This window comes from Monodelphis domestica, chromosome 1 (assembly GCF_027887165.1).
Source record: "Monodelphis domestica isolate mMonDom1 chromosome 1, mMonDom1.pri, whole genome shotgun sequence".
Lineage (NCBI taxonomy): Eukaryota > Metazoa > Chordata > Mammalia > Didelphimorphia > Didelphidae > Monodelphis > Monodelphis domestica.
Genome location: NC_077227.1, coordinates 122,384,431 through 122,406,350, shown reverse-complemented (window position 1 = coordinate 122,406,350; position 21,920 = coordinate 122,384,431). Strand labels below are relative to the sequence as shown.

The window sequence follows — 21,920 nt, the reverse complement described above, 5'->3', positions numbered from 1 at the left end:
AAAAGAAATGAAATTTCTTTTGGGTGTATGTCAATTCCATTGCCAATAAAAAATAAAATGTTTTCTATATGTGTATAGCTAATTTCGTTTTTCCTCTCTTTTTTACAGCATTGACAAGATATCTAAAGTAACCTCTCCAGTTTTGGTAATTCATGGTACAGAGGATGAGGTAATCGATTTTTCTCATGGTCTGGCAATGTATGAGCGATGCCCCCGAGCAGTAGAACCTCTCTGGGTAGAAGGGGCAGGGCATAATGACATAGAGCTTTATGCACAATATCTGGAAAGACTAAAACAGTTCATCTCTCATGAACTCCCCAATTCCTGAAGAAGGATACTTGATTTTACCTCATTTACTGTGAATGGAAGAATTATCTGTTTTTGCACACGCTTTAATTGGATAGCTGTAATGGCTTCATTACTATGAAGAAGTGCCCAATCTTTAGGGTATTCTAATCAAATATCTGATGAATTTTCAGTCTTTTGTATATGGAAATCTGCCTACTAATGCACATAATGTGATAAACAGCTGTAACTTTTCAGCTTCATTACCTTGGAGAAAGTGGAAATGATAGCTGAACATGGGGACACTTTTCTAGTGCCGTGTGAAATATACCAAGATCAGTTTTCTCTTATGTCTGATCATTTATGATTCTTTCATGCAAGACTTTTTTTTTTCATCTAGTGTTCTCAGTATTTGGAACACTGCTTTCTCTACAGCTTCTCCTTAATGGATTCTTGGCTTTGATCTAAGGGAGTAGTGTTTAATTTGTGAATTTTTTAGCTGTGGTATTGTAACTGGAACGCTTATCAGGATGAAATTTTCTCTCTCAATAATTCTTATTAATGTATTGATCTTTTTCCCAAGCAAAACCATTCAAAAACTCCCTTTTTCCTAAAATATAAGAAATACATAACGGAGTTATTACCAACAGATTTTATCAACTGTAACTATATAAATATAACTGGAATATTCTTAAAGAAAAAATAATGAAACTAAATGTTTTTTTAAAGTGTAAATTTATTACTAGCAAACAGTTTTAATATTCAAATTGTCTGATTGGTCTGACAAAGAGCCATAGCAGACGTTCCTTCTGTAAAGCATTCCTTGTAGACTTTTTAAAAGGATTGTACATATTTGAATTTACATTGTGCATAGATTCTTAATTGGTAATTTTCATTTAAGTCTAGTCACAACAACAAACTGCAAAATTTGTTTATAAATGATTGAATACATTTTGTTAATATGTTTTTATCCCTGTTATTTTGCTATTAAAATTTTTATAATGTTTCCAAGACAAAAAATAAATTATACATTTATGTTTTGATGAATTTATGTAATTAAAAGTTTCACTAAACTAATCTTAGTTTAGAAGTCATTTGATTTTTGACACTGGAATGGCACAGAATATGCATCAGAAATGCAAGACATTTAAAAATGTTACACTACTCATAGGTTGGGGTTTGGGATTTTTTTTGTTGTTGTCGTATGCGTTTTTTTTTCTCCCCAGATTTAAAGGCCTTAAATGTACTGTAAGCAAGCCTCAGATTGTTGTAAAATTTGATTGGGGTTGGTTGCCACTTTGTGTACTGTTGCTTAAATGCAACACAGTGGTTGTAATGGAATAAAGGATGCATGGATTAGAGCATATTGACTTGTGTGATTTTCCTTTATTTTTGTTTAAAAAACTAAGCAGTAGGCAAGGCAAGAGTACATTTTGTTGCACTTGGGAGGGGGGGGTTAGACTTTTCTTCTATCTCTGTTTCTTCTGAAGAAAGTCCCATAAAATCTTTCAGAATTCACTGTTAAAGATAGTATATAATTGGCCTCTGGCCAAAAATAGTGAAGTGCTAACCTAAAGTTGGACATAGTTTTATTTGTAACAGTCTGGGGCAAGCTTAAAATGCCAATTTTCAGCATATAGAATTAAGTTTCTCAAGAGAGCTTCACTAAAGGGAAATAGAGGGACACTCTTGTTAGTGTACAATTATGTATGTAACATCCCTAGTCAAAAAAAAAAAAGCTTACTGCATTAGGTTAATAGTCACTTAAAAAATCTTGGGATTTCTAATTATTAAAATTCTTTAGTAGTAATGAACTGAGTGGCATTCATTTCATAATCTGATGACATTTCCATAATAATGATAATTCTTGTTATCATTTTTTTGTGGTCCCAGATATTGGAAAGTATGGACTGTATTTAAAACCAGTGCATATTAACTACTATAATTACTGAGGAAAAATTAATTCAGTTCCCTCTAGTTAAAGAAAGTTATGGAGTCATGTAATTAGACAACTAGATCCCAGAAAATCATTTTATTTCCAAGTAGAAAGGGAAGCCCAAAAGAGTAACTCTTGTTTATTTCTTCATAAACCCACCCAAAGTTAAGACTATAAATTTTGGTAAACCTATTGATGCTTGGCAGGACTAATAAATGATCTATCAAAATATTTCCTTTTCAAAGCACTTCACCTACTTCTTGACCCGTGAAAGACAAATTCATAGCCTCTAAGCCTCTAAAATATTGCCAGAGGATGAAGAGTTTTATTAAGTGTAGGATAAAAAGAATTGAGAGTACTGTTATTGAAATGCTGTTTTTTTATTGTAATTTATATTCATATACCCCTCTTGCTCTCTTTTTTAGCTAACTACTGATCCATTATATAAATTTCTAAAGATAAGCAAAATATACTATGAAAGCAATTATCTTTTTTTTCTAGGACTATTCATATGGGAAATTCAGGTCACAGATCAGAGTTATTAAATGCATTTTCACTTTTCCAGATTTTTATTCTTCATAGTTGTTAGTTCTGGTTAATTTATCCCTAGTTACTACACTGAGCTCTAATGCCAACTTGATTATTAGACACTGAAAACTGGTGGTGATTCCATAGACATTTCAAACTCAAAGTTTCCAAAACTCATTATCTTCACCCATTGCACAACTCACCCTTCTAAACAACTTTATTACAGTTAAAAGCATTGCCATCCTTCTAGTAACTTCAGTTCACAACCTCAGTGTCATCCTTGACTTCTTATAGTTATGCCACATAATCATTCTATTGTCAAATTTTGACATGTTTGTGCCCAGAACAACTTTTATTTATAACCTCTTTCTTCACTCACATAGCCACAACTTTATTTCCAGACCTTTAGCCTCCTAATTGGTCTCCCTCCTTTTAGTGTCTCCCTACACTAATCCACTTTCTCCAATCAATCTGTTCTTCATATAGCTATCACCATGACTTTCCTAAAGTATGACTCTGACCGTATCATACCTTTCTGAGTAAACATCAATTGATCCCTGCTGACACTTGGACCAAATATAAATTCCATAGGCATATAAAACCTTCCCAATCTTAACCCCATATACCTTTCAGATCTCCTAAAACATTATTGCATTCCACAGTCAAAAATGATTCTGGGATTTTGGTTCCTCACATATGTTGTTCAGTCTTTTTTTTAGAAACCTTTACTTTCTTAGAATCAATATTAAGTATTGGTTGCAAGGCAAAAGAATGTTAAGGGCTAAGCAATTGGCATTAAGTGACTTGTTCAGAGTCACACATCTAGGAAGTGTCTTGAAGTCAAATTTGAATCTAGGACCTCTTGTCTCCAAGACCTAGCTTCACTGACCCACCCATCTGTCCCAAATTATTCTGTTTTCTATATTAGAATCTTTACACTGGCTTTACCTCATGTCTGCTGTGTGCTGTGAAGATTGGATGTGGCTCTCTTCTGATTGTAACAGTGAAGATACTTAGCTCTTCCTTGATTGTGAAGATTAAATTGTAATCCCCTGTCTGTTTTTAGATTTTAATCCCCAAAGTGTAAAGCACAGTACTTACAGTTGAGTATGGAGATCTACCCATTTTGGATTTTAACCACAAAAAAAAAAAGGTATGAACACCCATTTCATACATTGAGTGGGAGGTCTGTGACCCACATGTGAGAGTGGGCTGTCCTGGAGTGGAGCATCAGCTGTGATTGGTAGATGTAAAATTTAGGGGAAGTGACACAAGAGAAAAAGGTCTTTAAAAGTGGAAACAGACATTTGAAGGAAGTCACTTGGAGTGAAGACACTTGAAGGGAGTCACTTGAAGTAAAGACACTTGGAGTGAAGAGGGACACTTGGATTTTGAAAGAGACACACTTGGAGTGGAGCCTGCTGGAGTTGAGGCTGATAAAAGAATCTGCTAATTGAACTGACAACATGGTGAGTGAAAAGGCTGACTTCCTTCCTTGTCCTTTCTGGAGGTATGAGCCTCTGGGAAAGGCCCATCATCTTGAGACTCCTTTTCTCCTGGTTGGGGCCTTAGAATTTCTACCTGGCTCAGAGGAAGACAGGGCACTCTCTCTCTCTCTCTCTCTCTCTCTCTCTCTCTCTCTCTCTCTCTCTCTCTCTCTCTCTCTCATTCTTTCATTCTCTCATTCTCTCTCTCATTTCTAAATGTCTGGTGACCAATTAAATATTCTGTCCAACCATAAATTTAACAGTGCTTGTTAATAATCTCTTCCTTTTAACATTCTTTGGTCTTGTCAGGATTCAGCCACCTTCTACACAATAAGCCTTTCCTGAGCCCCTCAACTACTATCATGCTCCCTCCCAAAACTATACAAACACATATACAATCAGTCAATATATATCAATATACATTTAAAAAATGTATCCAAGTTCTTGTTTTGGTCATTTATATCTAAATGTGCTTGACTTCCATAAGATTGTTTTTCTCCTACCACTCAGATCTAAGGTCTAAGATCTGTGCCGCTGAAGGAATGAAAGTTGGAGAATTAAGAGTATTAGAGGAGGGGTAGCACATTAGGTCAGTGGATACCAAAGAGGCAGACCTGGAGATGGGAGGTCCTGGTTTCAAATTTGACCTCAGACACTTCCTAACTCTGTGACACTGGGCAAGTGACTTAACTCCAATTGCTGAACCTTTACTACTCTTCTGCTTTTGAACTGATATTTAGTATTGTTTCCAAGACATAGTAAGGGTTTAAAAAAGCATTAGACAAGTTACTTAATTTATATTAAGAAAATAGAAGGGTATTAAGAATCGTTAGGAAGAAGTAAGGTATCAAAATAAATCTTCCCAATTTAAAGATCTTATCTAGGCTGACCAATTGCCCATGAAAAGGTATGGAATTACTTCTTTATAATATTCAATAGTCCCCCATTCCTACCATCTAGATCTTGGGTTACTATAATTGTTAGATCTGTACTGGACCAAAGAGCCTTCTAGTCTCAGGTCTTTCTTTTTGCAAATAAATATATAGGTCCAAAAAGGTGCCCAATTTCATGATTTTACAGCAACATTGTGAATTTTAAAGGTTTTTGTGGACTAATATGGGAATGTAACCATCATAAGATGATTTTAAGGGGAAATTTAGTTGCAGAGCATATAAATTGACTTTTTAGAACATATAGCCCTCTTAAAAGATGGGTTATACATATACGAAATGATTTTTTAAAATTCTTTAGTAGAATATTTAAAGTTGTAAGGTTATCTAACCTAGCTACATTTTTATAGATGAAGAAACTGAGAAACCTAAAAAGTTTAGATGACTTGAGAAAACTTTGGTGATTCAGATTGTAAGAAGCAGAGCCAGGATTTGAACTTGCATCTTCTGATACCAATGTATCATATTCTCTAACTTTGTTGTTTGTCTATAAAATTTAAGAGAAGATGAAAAAATTCATCCAAAGGCAAAAAATGATTGTAACTTTCATTTTGTTGTTTTTTAATTTTATTTACTTATTTTTGTATTTTATTGTATTTTTTAAAAAGTGGTTATGTGTTGTAAAGATTGTATTTAGCTATCTCCTGATTGTAACAATGAAGATACTTAGCTCTTCCTTTTACAGTGAAGCTAGAATTATAGGTGAATTAATCACAAAAAGGTGTTAACTGCAAAAGGTGAATTTAACAAAAGAGGTGTTAAGTAACTCAAAAAGATATAATCTAACCAGAGAAGGTGAGAACTAAAGAATGGGAAGTCCTGGAGAAAATCTAACCAAAGGAGGTGAGAACTAAAGAATGGACAGTCCTGAAAAAAAAAAATCTAACCAGAGAAGGTGAGAACTAAGAATGGGCAGTCCTGGAGAAAAGGGTCTGCTGTGATTGGTAGACGTGACAATTTAGGGGAGGTGACACAAGAGAAAAAGATCTTTAAGAGGACCACCAGGGAAGAAGAAGAGGTCATTTGAGAGCTATTGGGTTCAAGTTTCAAGTTGGAGGTGCTGACTTAGAGGAGACAGACCCTTGAGGAGCGACCGGATGACAGACACCCAGACTTCTTTCTTTTTAGACTGTCACTGTTGGTGAGTGAAAGGCTGACTTAGTGACCCTGCTTTTCTCTTCCCCTAGCTGGAGCTTAGAAATTCTAATATCAGAAGAAGCAAGAGTTTTCTCTCTCTCTCTCATATTCCTTAATATCTTCCTTCTATTGTAAATATTGTAAATAAACTACCATAAATTCTATTTACTTAATAATTCATTTTGGGATTTAGAAATTAAATCCCTCTCAACCACCTAAATATATAAATATCCAGAGTCCAACCACAATTTAATTTAACAGTGTCAAAAGGAGAGAATGGGGTAGCTGTTATTTGAAGAGCTTCTAGCTAAAAGTCTGGGACATAGCCTTATGCTCATAGGCACCCACAGCTCAAGTAAACAAGAATGATTTTTAACTGCCTAGGAAAGAAGCTATTAAAGTTCAGGTAGGCATACATGTCTAAGGACAGATCTGTATCTAGTCAACTCTGTTAAGACTGTTGCCAATTTATTGATAATGTGCCTGACACCCAAGTGGCAAATGATTGAGTCTGCCCCAGAGGGAAGGGATACTAATGAAGTGTGTTTCAGAGTTGATTTGATCTTGTAGGAAGATAAAGTTTCTGGAGTCAGATGTGAAGTCCAAGTGAGCAGCCAACTGGGAAGTATTAAGGGACAACAGAGCTAATGATTTGAACCAAGGTCTCTGATTCCAAATCCTTTGTTCATACCACTCTTCTTCATCTAGCTGTAGTGAACCTTAGCGTTCTACAGAACGTAGGATGCAAGAATGTGCCTTTGGCAGGAAATAATAGAGCAAAGTATCTACCTCTTTTTCTGAACTCCCTTTAGCCTGCTGTAAACCTCAAAATTTCTTAGACTTATAAATGTTGGAAATTTCACCATTGGGAAATTTCATACTTGAAAAATTTCCTATTGATAGTGGGTCTTGACTATTGGAATGTGAACCCCATTGGCATGGGAGGTTCCTTCTCCTACCTTCTTAAGATTATTTTAGGACAGAAACCTTTTGCTGAACAATGGAAAGGACTTTGACCTATGCTTAAGCATAGAACAGGAATTTCTTTGAGTCATGATTGATTTTAGAATTGATACAATGGAGATACTTGGAATAAATCTCCACCCTATTCAGTCCTAACAGGATTGAGTAAGGGCTGCAGCCTAGATCAAAATTTAATTATTCCAATCTCTACCCTACTCAGGTTAACAGGATTTAGAAAGGGCTGTAGCAAAGGAGCAAAGATTTAATTATTTGAAAATATGACCTTCAACAGACATGTGCAAAAGCCAGAGACCTCTGGGCGGTCCTGGGTTTAAGCTAGAGCCTCCATTGGCACAGGGAAATTGATGGACAGGTGATTGGTAGATGTGAGGACTGAGGGGAGGCAACTTGGATGGTTTCCTTAAAGATAGGGGAGTCTGAAGACTCGGGTGGTGGTTGAGAAGTTGGTCGGTGTGGTTGGTGTGTGCTCTGAGAAGCTTGCTCTGAAGGAAGCTGAAGGTGGGGGCCTCTGAGACTGTTTCTCCATTTTGGTCACGTGAGTAATAGGGACTGATCTCTTTTCTTTGCCCCAGCTATCTAAGGGCTTGGGCCTTTTGGCCCAGCCTAAACAGAAGGGGTACTTAAGCCCTATTTCCTTCTCTCCCCTTTTTCTCTCTCTCTCTCTCTCTAATTACTTCCTCCTATTGTAATTAAACTCCATAAAAGATTGACGGCTGACTTAAGTTTTCATTTAGGAATTACATAGCTGATTCCTTGGCGACCTTAAATTAATATATATCAGTCTTTTAAAGTGATTTCCTTGTCACACTGCCCAGGTGCAATCATTGGTTCTAAGTCACTGTTTTCCTCTGATAACCAAGTGAAAAGTAGTTCACTTAGCTCATACCTCATTGGCTTCAGACCATGCTTCATCTTCCCATCATCCATCCAGGCTGTCTTGCCATCTGCCTTCCCTTCTCATGTACCCTCTTCTGCCTTTTGCTCTGGGTGCAGCACTCAGATCAATATTACCATTATTTCTGCAAAGTCGTGTCATTTGCTTTTCCTTTATATCAGTTTGCCATCCCTGTGACTTATCAGAACAAAATTTCCTTTCCTGGCTACAAGTCCTCCATATTGTCTTTCCTTATACAAATTCCTTGAGAACAGGCACTGTCTCTGTATATATTTGTATCCTGAAAGTTCACCACATCCTTATTCATCTGCATAATTCAGTTTCCTCCTATATGACCTTAGATTAGTCCCTTAATCTCTGTGGGTTTCAGTTTCTCCAGTAACATAAGGAAGTTGAACTAGATTGTTTTTAAAGTTACCTGGCTCCAAATCTTATGATCCTCCAGGAACCATGAGTATATTTACTCTTCTGTTCATTTCTTCCCAAATTGGTGGACATAGCTCAGAATTAATGTGTTAGAGTGAAGAAATCACTAGACTTGGAAATGTACTAAGGGATTTTAAGAGGGGCAAGCTGACAGCAAGAAATTCTGCAAACTAACTTTCCACACAGAACTCTCAGGAGCTGGGGAACTGAACACAGAGGCAGTTTCTGGGAGCAGTGGGTGGACTCCTGGAAGAGAGATAGGCTGCTGCTTTTCCCTAGCAGTCAGGAGAGCCAAGAGGGTTTCTTTTTGGAATCTATGAGGTGGACTCAGAGAGCCAGTGATTCCCTCTTCTTTGGCTTTCTTGATATTCTGCCTATCCTTGCTGCTGTTGGTGTTGCTGCTGCTGCTGCTGCTGCTGCTGTCAAGTGGATTTCAACAGAGCTGTTACTGGGACTACTGCTTGACTCAAAGAGGACTACTGGTTGTGAGATTCTTTGGCCTTTGTCCTTGTTCCTACCAAACCCCCTTAACCTTAATTACTACTGTAAGAATTTAGTTTAGAATAATTATAGAAGGTATAAGGGTTTTAATCTGTTTGGGGTTAGAAGTTAGGTATCCCCTAATTCCCTTTTCCCCTCCTTCCTTTAGCTAAATAAACCTGTTATTTTATATATATATGCATATATATGTATACACACAGTTAGTTTTGAACCCTTCTTTTAAACCACATATTTCATTTGTCTAGTCAGTAGGACAAACCTACAGAAATTGACTTAGGCCAGAGTAAAACAGAGAGATCAGTAGGTTGGCAGCTGAACCACCCTGCAACATCCCATTGTCCTTTCTAGCACTTGGTTGCTCTCCAAGGTCCTGATTGGCAGGGAACTCTGACTCTTGATGGACTCAGAAGAGGGTTTAAATTTTAAATAGCCCAAAGGCCAATAGCACATGTGGTAGAAAGACATTTGTTGTTGTTTGGTTCTGTTATTTGGTGTTTGTTATTTATTACTAATCACAGTGGATAATAATAACATATCCTGTGTTTTATAGCAACTTCCTGTACACATTGAACATCATGTCAGGAGACATGGCAAATGTTATTTTGTATTTTTTCTGGGATTGTTTCCTACATATCCCTTATGGGATTTTCACCTTGTTTCTCCATTGTTGTGATATTATTTGAGTATATGAATGGATGGAACCAGTAATGTCTTTGACTGTCAGAACTGTGTTAGGTTATGTACCAGTGATATGTTTATTTTTAATTGTCTTAAATAAATGTAGAGTTTTGTTTTTTGGTGTTGGTTATAAAGTAAGGGCAATTGCTTTATGGATAACAAAAGATTCAGAAATGAAGCAGATGATTATGGTAATGAAAGATAAGATAGAAGCAATGGAACAATGTATGAAGGAGATGATGATTTTACATAATGGTGTTTTGAATGATTTCAAGGATAATGCTATGGATAAGGAAAATAATGAAGGAAATATTAAGAAAATGTCTAGATTGGAAAGGGAGAATGCTGAATGAAATAAAAACCAAGCATTGTTGTTTCCTCTAAGAGATACCTGTAATTACACAAGGTTAAGTATATAAGGTTAAAACTTAGAAATTGTTTACTCCTGAGGATTTGGAAACAATTAGATGTAGAACTCCATGCTTTTCTGATGAACCTAATAAAGTGATGAAGGAATTTCTGAAGGCTATAGAGATCTTTGACCCTGACTTCGCTGATTTTTTCTTGCTGATTATTATCCAAGAGAGAAAGGAACCAATTCATAGACGAAACTAGAAATGATCCATCTTTGACCCCATGGCCACAGAATTTTGAAGGTGTGAATATGAATTCATCCCCTGATTATTATAATATTTATTGTAAAATTTATTGGGAAAGGAAATAGGATTGGGAAAATGGGGGATAATGGGAGGTTTGTATGAGGGTAAGGAGGAGTTAAGGGGAGAGAGGGAACACTGCTTGGTGAGGCAAGGGAGGGAGATGCCCCCTGCTGAGAGGAAACAGCAGGGGTCCGATAAGGTCTTTTATTTCCTTGATGACTGAACTGATTTTCAGCTCCCTCTATGACCAGAAAAGATAGTCCACTTATCTGACTGTGAATTCAAATAATATAAAGTTTAATAATCCAGTTGGAATTGGAGTTTTTCCTTAGCTTCAGAGTATAAGGCCAGGCCCTAGAGGCTGGTGGAGGGTTTTCCCACTTCCGTTTCCTCTATATCAGTCCAGTTTTGTATACTTCAGAATCTTAGCAGTAGATAGAAAGCAAACAAGAACAGGTCTAACCTTCAGAAGCGACTGGGCCTGAATCTTCCCGCTGAACCAAGAAGAGCATGCCACTCCAAACAGGCTGAACAAGCTCCTCTCTCCTCCAACCCCAGGCAGCAAGTCCCACATGGCAGGAAGGAAGTGCTAGTCACAAGACCTCACTGCCATTCCTGGCAGGAAGGAAGTGCTAGTCACAAGATCCAACAAACTGTCAGTCTAATTTCCTTTCCACATTATGCAAGGATGAAACAGGCCAGGAGGTCAATCATTGAAGTAACAAAAAGGCATACCAAATGCCCTAATGCTTGGTCCAAATTTGAGAACATTAAGCAGAAACAGAATGAATCACCAACTACTTTTTTAGAGAGAATAACAGATGCTACTGAAATAATTTGAGGTCTTGATGTATTAGCAGAGGACACAATTGCACACATCAAGAGACTATTGTAAAAAATGCATGCCCTAAGATAAAGTTATTTTGTAAAAAAAATAATTGCCCAGATTGAAAAGAGATGGGTTTTGAAGAATTAAAGAGGAAAGCAACTTATTTATGCACGGATAATGATGATAGATATGAAGACAGGGATACAGTAATTGAAGATTTGAAAAAGAAATTAAGAGATGCTGAAAGTAAAGCAAGGGACAGTGAAATAAAAGAAATAAAGGTAGTGGCAGCACTTAGATCTGTGCAACCAAAAATCCAGTACAGGCCAGGAGAAAGGAGATCTGGACCTCCAAGATGTTTCTGATGTAATCTAGTTGGACATTTTGTGAGGGAATGTAGATTCAGGGGGCAATTTTCTAGGCAATTGAATTGGAATAATGGATATAATAGTATTATAATAATTGGAATAACAATAATGGGAATAACAATAATTATCAGAAAAGAAATACTAAAAATTATCCTAATGCTTGCTGTCAGGGAGCTCAAGCACCTGATTTGAACACTATGCAAGAGTGGGTAAAATCAGGAGCAAGACCCAAATACAGTCAAGTAGTTAGTGGGCATGAAGGTGATCAGAACAAAGGGGCATGTTCATTATGAAGGTACCTGGAGTTCTAAAGTATTTGCAGAATCAAATGAAAATGATTTGGAAATAACTGGAAGTGATTGTAATGGAAATAAGGTTGATGAATTTATAAACAATGTGATTGAAATAAAGCATAGTGTAATTAGTGTTAATAATTGTGAGACAAAGAAATTTTTTAATGTAAAATTAGTTGAAAATTATAATGATTCTGAAATAATGGAAAATAGTAAAGAATGTAAATTGGATAAAGATATTGTGATTGTAAATGAGAACAATGATACCAAGGTAGAGATTATAAAGACCAATGAGAGTAGTGATAATGGTGTAAAAGATGTGAAATCCTGGGAATATCATGCAATTCAAGCAGATGTAAATTTGGTTGGACAGGAAATGACTGAGCTTTGTACTAATGTTACTGTGCTAGCACCAGTGTTGGAAACGTTTCAACCACCAAATAATACAGAACCATATGTGTCTGTAACTATTGGAGACCAGATTTATGATCTTATGATTGGTACTGGAGCCAGTAAATCAGTTTTGCAAAGTTTTCCTAAGAATTGAAAAGATGTTGGTCCAATGGAAATAATAGGTGCTACCGGTTAACCACAGAGAATAGCAAAATTACAACCAAAAATGATTAGTTAGGTCCATTATCTGTGGAGCATACATTTCTGTGTATGACTGTCCAATGAATCTTTTAGTTAGAGATTTATTATGTAAACTAAGGGCAACAACCCAATATACTGATAGTGATATCTCATTAAATCTCCCAGAAGAATCTCTGAAAGCTTTTCCATTGTTGTTCTTAGATTCAGTCAATACAGCGGGTGACTTGGATTCCATCTATCCCATACCTGAAGATATCCCTGAAAATCTTTGGTCAAAGTCTTCCGCAGATGTAGGTCTATTGAAATCAGCTACTCTAGTAAAGGTGAGGACCAAGGAAGGGCCAGTTCCTCGTGTACCTCAATATCCCTTGTCTAAAGAAGCAATTGAAGGTATAAGACAAATCATTGAATCCCTAATCCAACAAGGAATCATAATACCTTGCTTCTCAGAATTTAATACTCCTATTCTTTTGATCAAAAAGCCAAAATTAGATCAGAATGGCAAAGTTGTATATCATTTTATACAAGATTTAAGAGCAGTCAGTGATTATGTAATCAAGACTCATCCTGTTGTACCAAGCCCAGCTGCTGTAATTTCTTCCATTCCAAGTCAGGCAAGATGTTTCACTGTGGTAGATTTATGCTCAGCGTTTTTCTCAATTCCAATTCATGAGGATTCTCAAAAGATCTTTGCTTTTACCTGGGGAAAAAACTAGAGGACGTGGACTCGTTTGCCCCAGGCTTTTACTGATTTGCCAAGCCAATTATCATGAATTCTGAATAGAGATCTACAAACTATAACATTTAAAGAAAGTAAATTGGTGCATTTTGTGGATAATATTCTTCTTGCATCCCCAAATGCTAAGATGTGTCTGAGAGATAACAAGATTCTTTTGTTAGAATTATATAAGCATGAGCATAAAATCTCCAAGTCAAAATTACAATGGGTTTTGCCTCGAGTGCAATATCTTGGTTTTGTGTTATCAGAGGATTTAAGAAGTATCACACAGAAAAGAATAGCAGCTATTCACAAACTGAGTGCTCCTAAGACCAAAAAGCAACTTTAGAGCTGTTCTTGGAACAACTGGTTTCTCTAGACAATGGATACCTGGATATAGTGAACTAACAAAATGTCTAATGGATTTAACCAGGAATACAGAACCAGAAACTCTGAAACTAAAGCCTGAACATATGCAAGCCTTAAATAAGCTTAAAGAAGCCATTTTATATGCTCCGGCTTTGGGTATCCCAGACTATACAAACTATTTGTTAATGAAACTAAAGGTATTGCTTCTGGGGGGTACTGACACTAGACTCATCGTCCAATTGGATATTATAGTTGTCAACTTGATCCAATAGCTGCAGGTACAGTTCCTTGTCTAAGGGGTGTAGCAGCTGCTGCAGTTAGTCCAGAAGTCAGCAGATTTCATCTTGGGATGTCCATTGACTATATATATTGTTCACATCAAATAGAAGCACTAATGAGGAAATTTCATACTCAAGCTTACTGAGATCAATGAATTTCTAAGTATGAAATTATTCTCCTGGGTAGTGAGAACATCCAGTTGAGGATGTGTAGTGTATTAAATCCTAAGCTACACTTCTTCCTTATTTGCCAAAGAACAGTGAACCATTACATGAGTGTGTAGAAGTAGTAGATCTAGTGGATATGCCTAGGATGGATTTGAAAGACACTACTATTGAAAATTCAAACTTGGTATTATTTACAGATGGTTCTTCATATTTGTGTGATGAAATTCAATGTACTGGCACTTCAGTGGTCACAGAATTTGAGACACTGTGGTATGGCTCATTACCTAGTAACCTTAGTGCTCAAGGAGTGGCATTGAAGCAAGCATGTCTTCCAGCTGATGGTAAAAGTGCTAATATACTTACAGACTCTTGTTACGCATTTTCAGTATGTCATGCAACAGGGGAGATCTGGAAACAACAAGGTCTTATTACTGCATTGGGAGAACCAATTTCACATGCAGAAATAATAACTGGGTTGTTGGATGCTATCCAAAAACCTAAACAGCTAGTGGTGATCCATTGTAGAAGTTATACTTGTGGCAGAGATTCAGTTTCTAAAGGAAATCATAGAGCTGATATAACTGCTAAATTTGTAGCCCAGAATGCTCCAGTGTATGTAATGAATTTGTCAACTATTGAGTCTGATGATTTAGAAAGAGCTTATGTAGACTCAGAAATTCAGAAGTGGAAGGAGAAATTCGGAGCAAGGAAAGAACATGGAATATGGGTTGCAAACACTGGAAAACTGTTGTTGGAAAACCAAAATATATATATACCTATTTGTGTTAAGCCATTCACACAAAAGGTCATTTTGGTACTCAAGCTATAGTGGACTCTGTAAAAAGACAATGGGTAGCACTAGGAATAAGTACTGTTGCAAATAAGATCTGTGTAAGTTGTTCTGTTTGCCAAAAATTCAATTAAGTTGCATTCAGAAAGAAAGGTTTGGGTGGTAGACCTTTGGTATATTGTCCATTAGAGAGTTTGCAAATTGATTACGTCAGCATGCCAAAAGCTGGAAGATACAAGTTTTGTCTTGTAATTGTAGATAGATGAACAAAATGACCTGAAGCTTTTCCATCTAATACTAATACAGCTAGTTTTGTGGTGAAAATGTTGCTTAAGGAAATTGTTCCTAGATTTGGTGTACCAATTACTATAGATTCTGAAAGGATCTCATTTTACACAAGATATCCTGAAAAAAGTCTATGATAATCTAGGAATAGCACCTAACTATCATGTTCCTTATCACAAACTTATCACAAAGTTCAGGTCAAGTTGAGCATGTGAATAGGGAACTCAAGAGTATAGTGGGGAAAATTTGTGCTGAAACTCATCTAAAAAAGCCAGATCTTCTTTCCATAGCTTTGTTTTTACCTATGTACAAGACCAAGAGCAGACTTACATATATCATCTTATGAAATGCTCTTTGGACATGCTTTATTCCAGGAAAACATTTGTAAAACTGTTTATACATCTCTCTTAGGAGGAGATTGTCAACTTGCTTCATATTTAAGTGCATTGCAACAATGGCTTAAAGAACTGCATGATATGGGAATATTGATCTAATCTGGTCCATTGGAGTATTCTCTTCCTAATTTTCCACCAGTTGATATGGTGTATGTGAAACATTTTGCGAAAACATCAGCAACTCAAAAGAGTTGGGTAGGTCCTTATTCAATTGTGTTAGTTTCACCATCTTCTGCAAAAGCTTTAGGAAGAGATTTGCGGTATCATTGCTCACATATTAAATTATCTTATGGGATTGGTAATGAAAATGTAGAAATTGTTGGAGAAGAAGATGAAGAGTTCATGGAAAGCTGAGATTCATCAGTCAAAAAGATCAGTAAGGAGTGGACCATTTTAGTGGAAGAGGACATTCAGATGGAAGAGGATATTGCAGTGGAAGAGAAGGATTCAAAAAAATTGATGGAGATTATAAAAAGACAGAAAAACTTATAAATATTAAAAAAGATAAAGACTTTGAAGGGAATTTTAATGAAGCAGATCAAGTGATTGATGGACTAATGATTTTAAGGAATTTAGGTAATGTAATATAACACAATGTAACATAACATATATTCATAAGAATTCATCAATACATTGTGTTTCTGTAAGAGAGGAACTGGTCTTAATCTGCCAGCAGAACAGAGAGAAGCAGATCTGGCAAGCTGGAGAATTATGCAGGAATGGGGCAAGGACAAGAAGGAGAGAGAATTCTGGGAAAAGGAGAGGAAGTGAGCTGAACTGGTCAGTTGGAAAGATTCTTCTCTGAGAAGCTACCAGCACTTATCTCCTCCTGTGAAAGCTTGTCCCAGTACCCCCAAGAAGACAAAGAAGTGAATAGGACTGGAAGCTGTTCACTAGAAGAAAGATTTCCTCCAGATCCCCTAATGTCCTTGACTGGTTACAATTGCCAAAACAGTTGGAGAGCCAGGACTTCTTCTAACTAATCCAGGGGGTCAGAACAACAGAACTTGATTTGCCATATTTTTGGGAGAAGGGGTTTCATTTAGTTTAGGGATCCTTTGCTCCCTCTTCCCTTCTGCCTCATTCCTAACTCATCTGCCCTATCCCTTACCTTGTTCTCTTAGAATAAACAGTTTAATAAGAATAAGTGACTGACTCCATTACATCTAGAGAGAGACTTGAAGTTGGGGGGAGGGAAGTGACATCTCTCTCCCCAGAGAGAGAGTGAAGCTAATTGTATCAAGCTTGTTTAGTCAGGGTCTCTGAGGGAACAGAAGTTAAGGTCTGGAAGGGCAATCAGAGTGGGGTTGTCAGGGAGAGCTGAGAGGGAAGACAATCCATCCTCTCTCTACTTGACTCAACTCCATCTTTACTTCACTCTAGTCCTGACCCAGCAGGGAGGGAAGACTCCATTCTCTCCCTGCCCTCATATTGCAGTTATTTTACATTACCATGGATTTTGGAGAGGAAGAATTCTTCAAACAAAAAGAGAAGAAAAATCTGAAGTTTTGGTAAGTATATTGCATGTAACAGTAATACAACACTAACACAACAGTAACACTGACAACACTAACAACACAACATAAGATAGCATGAATAACAAACACATCCAAAAAACATAAACATGATTCGGATACATTGAATTGCTAGTGAAACAATGTATAGCTAGATACTAACAATGTTATAGTTAGTTACAAAAAATATTTAGCTACTTAGTTTAGAATAGTTATAGGTAGATAGGATTAGTTTTAGGAGTTGTTAAGATAGGGCTGTAGTTAGATAGATTAGAGTTTAAGATTGATAGGATAAGGTAGATACTACAAAATACATTGCAACATACATAATAGCATACATCACATAGCACATATGACACATCACACATCATGCAAAAATGTAAATACATATGTAAATAGTGTGTATTATAATTAGGATTATAAAATTAATTTTATTGCAGTGTATGTATATATATAACATGTAAATATGAAGTATTTATGTATATAGCATATATTGTATGTATGTATTATATGTATATGTGTAAAACTTATGTAAATAGATAATATTTGATAAATTCTTAACATAGAATATTAATTTGACGCTATTGTTAAATGTATTTTGCATAAGTGATGGTTTGGTTTAATTTTTTTTAAACTTATGCAGTGTTGTGTTTATTGTATTTTTTCAAAATTTTTGTCTGTTTACTGTTATGCATTATTTTATGATTTTAAGGTTTTGCATGAATTTACGTTTATATTTTGATTTTGATATTATTTGCTTGTTTTGCTTTTGCATATGTTGGATCTGTATTTTGAACTTTGTAATTGTTCATTGTATACTTTCCCCTTTTCCTTTCCTTGATTAAAATTCTTAGAATAGAATAGTATTTGATAGAATAAGATAGATGAGTGTAGGTTGTTTATTATTTTAAGTAGAAATTTTAGTTTAAGGAAAATATAAGTTTGTTAGTACACAGATATCAAAATAGTGTTTTCACACGATTTTGGCTTTGTGCAAAGGGGAGATTGTAGTAAGATATTTTAGCAGGGGCAAGCTGACAGCAAGAGATCCTGCAAACCAACATTCCACACAGAACTCTCAGGAGCTGGGGAACTGAACACAGAGGCAGTTTCTGGGAGCAGTGGGTGGACTCCTGGAAGAGAGATAGGCTGCTGCTTTTCCCTAGCAGTCAGGAGAGCCAAGAGGGTTTCTGTTTGGTATCTATGAGGTGGAGGTATCTAAAGGTTTTAATCTCTGTTTTGGGTTAGAAGTTAGGAATCCCCTAATTCCCTTTTCCCCTCCTCCCTTTAAATAAACATGTCATTATATGTATGTGTATATATATATGTGTGTGTGTGTATGTATATATATATATGATTAGTTTTGCACCCTTCTTTTAACCCACCTATTACAGAAAGAGATGACAGGTTCAAATTTTGCCTCTGACTACGACCTTGGGAAAGTCATTTACCTTACCTTGCTCTTGCATCTGTAGGTTGACATAACTCAAGTATATGGCCTCTGGGGTCCCTTCAAATTCTTCACACCACAATAATAACCCTGGCACAATATGCCTCATAGGGTTGTCAAGAGGAATATCTTTTACAGAAAACTATAAAACAATGCGACTAAGATAATTGAACTCTTTCTTCTGAAATGGACAGGAAACTGGTAGTACTATCATGGTACCTGTTGGTCTGGGGCTGTCCCACACAATCCTTTGGATATACTCAAAGCTCTTTAGAAACTGATTTCAGAACAAGTAACCAACTGCCTATTTACCTCCTCCATCTGTACTCAACAGTGCCCTAGTAGGTGGGCTAGAATAGGACTTAAAGTCGAGGATAGCTATATATTGAATTATGTGTTTAAAATGGAGCTGCAGAGTTTAATGACAACTCAAATTACAGCTCAGGTGTCCTGACTATCTTGTAATGTTCATTGTGCTATGTGGCTGTGCCTTTTATCTGAAGATTAAACCACCATCATTTTCAGTAGGCCATGGACTTGGAATTATTTTTCCAGAACTGTTGAATATACCTCAATGCTCCCTTGCCCACTTAACCTTGTGATCAGTGTTGTGCACTTGCAGAACTACGGGTCAGTGTGCTACAGAGAGTGCTTGTGGCTGTGGAAAAGAGCCAGCATAAAAAGTGCCTCTGTTCTCTATTGGGGACAGTGGAATAAACTCTTTGGCAATGATTGATGTGATAAAGTCCTCTAGGGAGTCATGTAAAAGAGGCTAGCCAAAAAGAAGATGAAAGATTGAAAGGCAAGAGTTGCCAAGAGAGAAGAGAAGTAAAAAAGAGTAGAAAATGAAATTTACTATTGTTTGACTATCACAACTTTAACAGCTATTTCTTATCTTGACAGCTGCAGAATGGACATTATTATGTGTATAGATTTGTAAGTCCTACAGATACATCAATATCTGTCTATGGATATACTTTAATAATTCAAAGGACCATGAATTCATTAACATTAAGAGTCTAAAATGTATCTAAAGAAGGAGAGCGTGCAATTAAAAAACACTAGTCAACTTCAAAGCAAGCATAAAAAGAAGAAATTTTAAAATCAAGAAGTAAAGTTAAAAATAAAAATCAGCCTATAAACAAAGATCTGTTTAAGGATTGCTAACAAAATCAGTAAACCATTAGTTAATTTTATTGTTAAAAAAAGAAGAAAAATCAAATTGCTTAAAATAACATTTGATAGAGAGGGGCACAAGATGGTGCAGTGGATGAGAGTGCCAGGTCTGGAATCAGGAAGAATTATATTCCTGAGTTGAAATTGTGCCTCAGATACAAGCTGTGTGACCCTAGGTAAGTCATTTAACCCTACTATAAAATGATCTGGAGAAGGAAATGTTAAAACATTCCAGTATCTTTTCCAAGAAGACCTCAGATGAAGTTACAAGGAGTCAAACAACTGAAAATGACTGAACAACAATAACATATACAGATTGGAAATAAAGAAAATTTTCATGTACTAGATACATAGTTAGGTGAGAACCCCCAAATCTCTGATTTTATAGGAAACTCCCTCCACCAAAGTAGATTGCAACCCATCTGTAACTTAGTAGATTTTTAAGTCCTAGGGAAGGTCTGAGGCACATTAAGTCTGGGTGCTGTGTCCAAGGTTACATAGCTAAAAAATAAAAGATGAGATTTGAACCCTCGTCTTCCTGACTAATTTCAGCAATATCTACTCTCTATATTATCTTGCCTCCATAGACCCACTTACAGGGAAACAAAACTGAAAGCTCATAGGAAATGAGTAAGTACAAAAAATAAAACACATTAGCAAAAGAAAAATTTCATATAGAAAAATTGAGCATTTGCAGAAAAATATGTATTCTGCATGAATTTCCTAGTACAGTTTATTACTTAAAAAAAGAAAACAATCATACTGAAAACTTGTTAACAAGAAAGAAGGCATTCAACTAGACTTCTCTTATGAGATAAAACTGGTTCTGGTACCCAAATTGGGGATGAATGGGCAGAGAAAGAGAATTATAAACCAATATTGACATAGAAAATTAAATAAAGGGAAAAGCGACTATAGTAGCATATACAAAAGTTCAATATAATCAGGATGATTTTATATCAGGCGTATACAAAGTGGTCAGTATTGGGAAGATGTATAATAAAACCAAATAAATACCACACACACACACAAAATTGATATGATTATATTGATATGTGCAAAAAACTGGAAAAACAAAGCACTCATTTATTTTTTGATATATATGTCAGAAATAAAAAAGTTAGCATTATTTACAATGGAGAAACACAGGAAGCTTTCCCAGTAAGTATAGAAATAAGGAAAGATGTCCCCTTTCTCTACTAGTCTATGGAATAGTACTAGAAATGCTAACTATAGCAATTAATAGGAAAAAATTTGTGGTATAAAAGTCTGATATCCAAGAAATATAAGGAATTAATATAAACATATAAGACTAAGTATCATTCCTCAGGAAATAGGCCTTCAAAAGATACAAATCAATGATGTTTAAAAGAAATTATGAGTCATCAACAACCATACAAAACAATGTTCCAAATTACTACTACTAAAAGAAATGTAAATTACATCTCTTAGATATTACCTATCATTCAAATAGACAAAGATGATTAAAAATAATATAGTCAGTAATGGAGAGACTCTGAAAAGACAGACCCACTAGTATTAGAGCTGTGAATTTGTTTCTTTAGGAAAACAATTTGGAATTATTCAAGAAAAGTGACCAAACTCTTTCTACCTTTTGGGCTTGTATATCAATAATGAATGAACAAAATGGAATTTATTAAGCACTATACTATGTTAAATATAAGAGATACACATTTAGAAAATAAGTCAGGGGCAGCTAGGTAGCACAGTGGACAGAACACCAGACCTGGAATCCAGAGGACCTTTTTTTTCAAATCTGGCCTCAGATGCTTCCTTTCTGTGTCACCCTGGGCAAGTCACTTAGCCCTGATTGCCTAGACCTTGCCACTCCTCTGTCTTCGAATCAATACTACGACAAAAGGTAAGGATAAAAAAAAAAGACATTGCCCTTTCTCAAGGCAATAACTAATTGAGGGAGTAACACATATAAGGGATTTCACCTCTAAGGTGAATTTGAAAATGCTTGAGGGTATTTCAAGGGTCCAGCAGTGGAACAAATAGCTAGGCTTCTTAGTGTACAATAAACAACAAGTCAGCAAGCAGTGTCTGGGGATTTGGAGAGTAGAAGATGTCAATGCCCAGAAGACCTTTGGATACAGTGAATGGGCCAATGATAAGGCTTGGAAGACCTTTATTTTACTTGAAGGATTGTAATTATTGCTTTTTGCTTTTGTGACCAGCCATATCTACTGTACAAAGAAGAAGC

General features: G+C 36.0%; 1 protein-coding gene across 1 annotated transcript in view; it reads left to right on the top strand.

Moving 5' to 3' along the window:
- Nucleotides 1-1,651, top strand: part of ABHD17C (abhydrolase domain containing 17C, depalmitoylase) — a 73,802-nt gene extending 72,151 nt beyond the window's left edge. Inside the window, exon 3 of the mRNA XM_016428139.2 lies at nt 109-1,651. Coding sequence (XP_016283625.1) covers nt 109-328 — 220 coding nt within the window. The 3' untranslated portion in view covers nt 329-1,651. The remainder of the gene's footprint in view (nt 1-108) is intronic.
- Nucleotides 1,652-21,920: the final 20,269 nt, after the last annotated feature.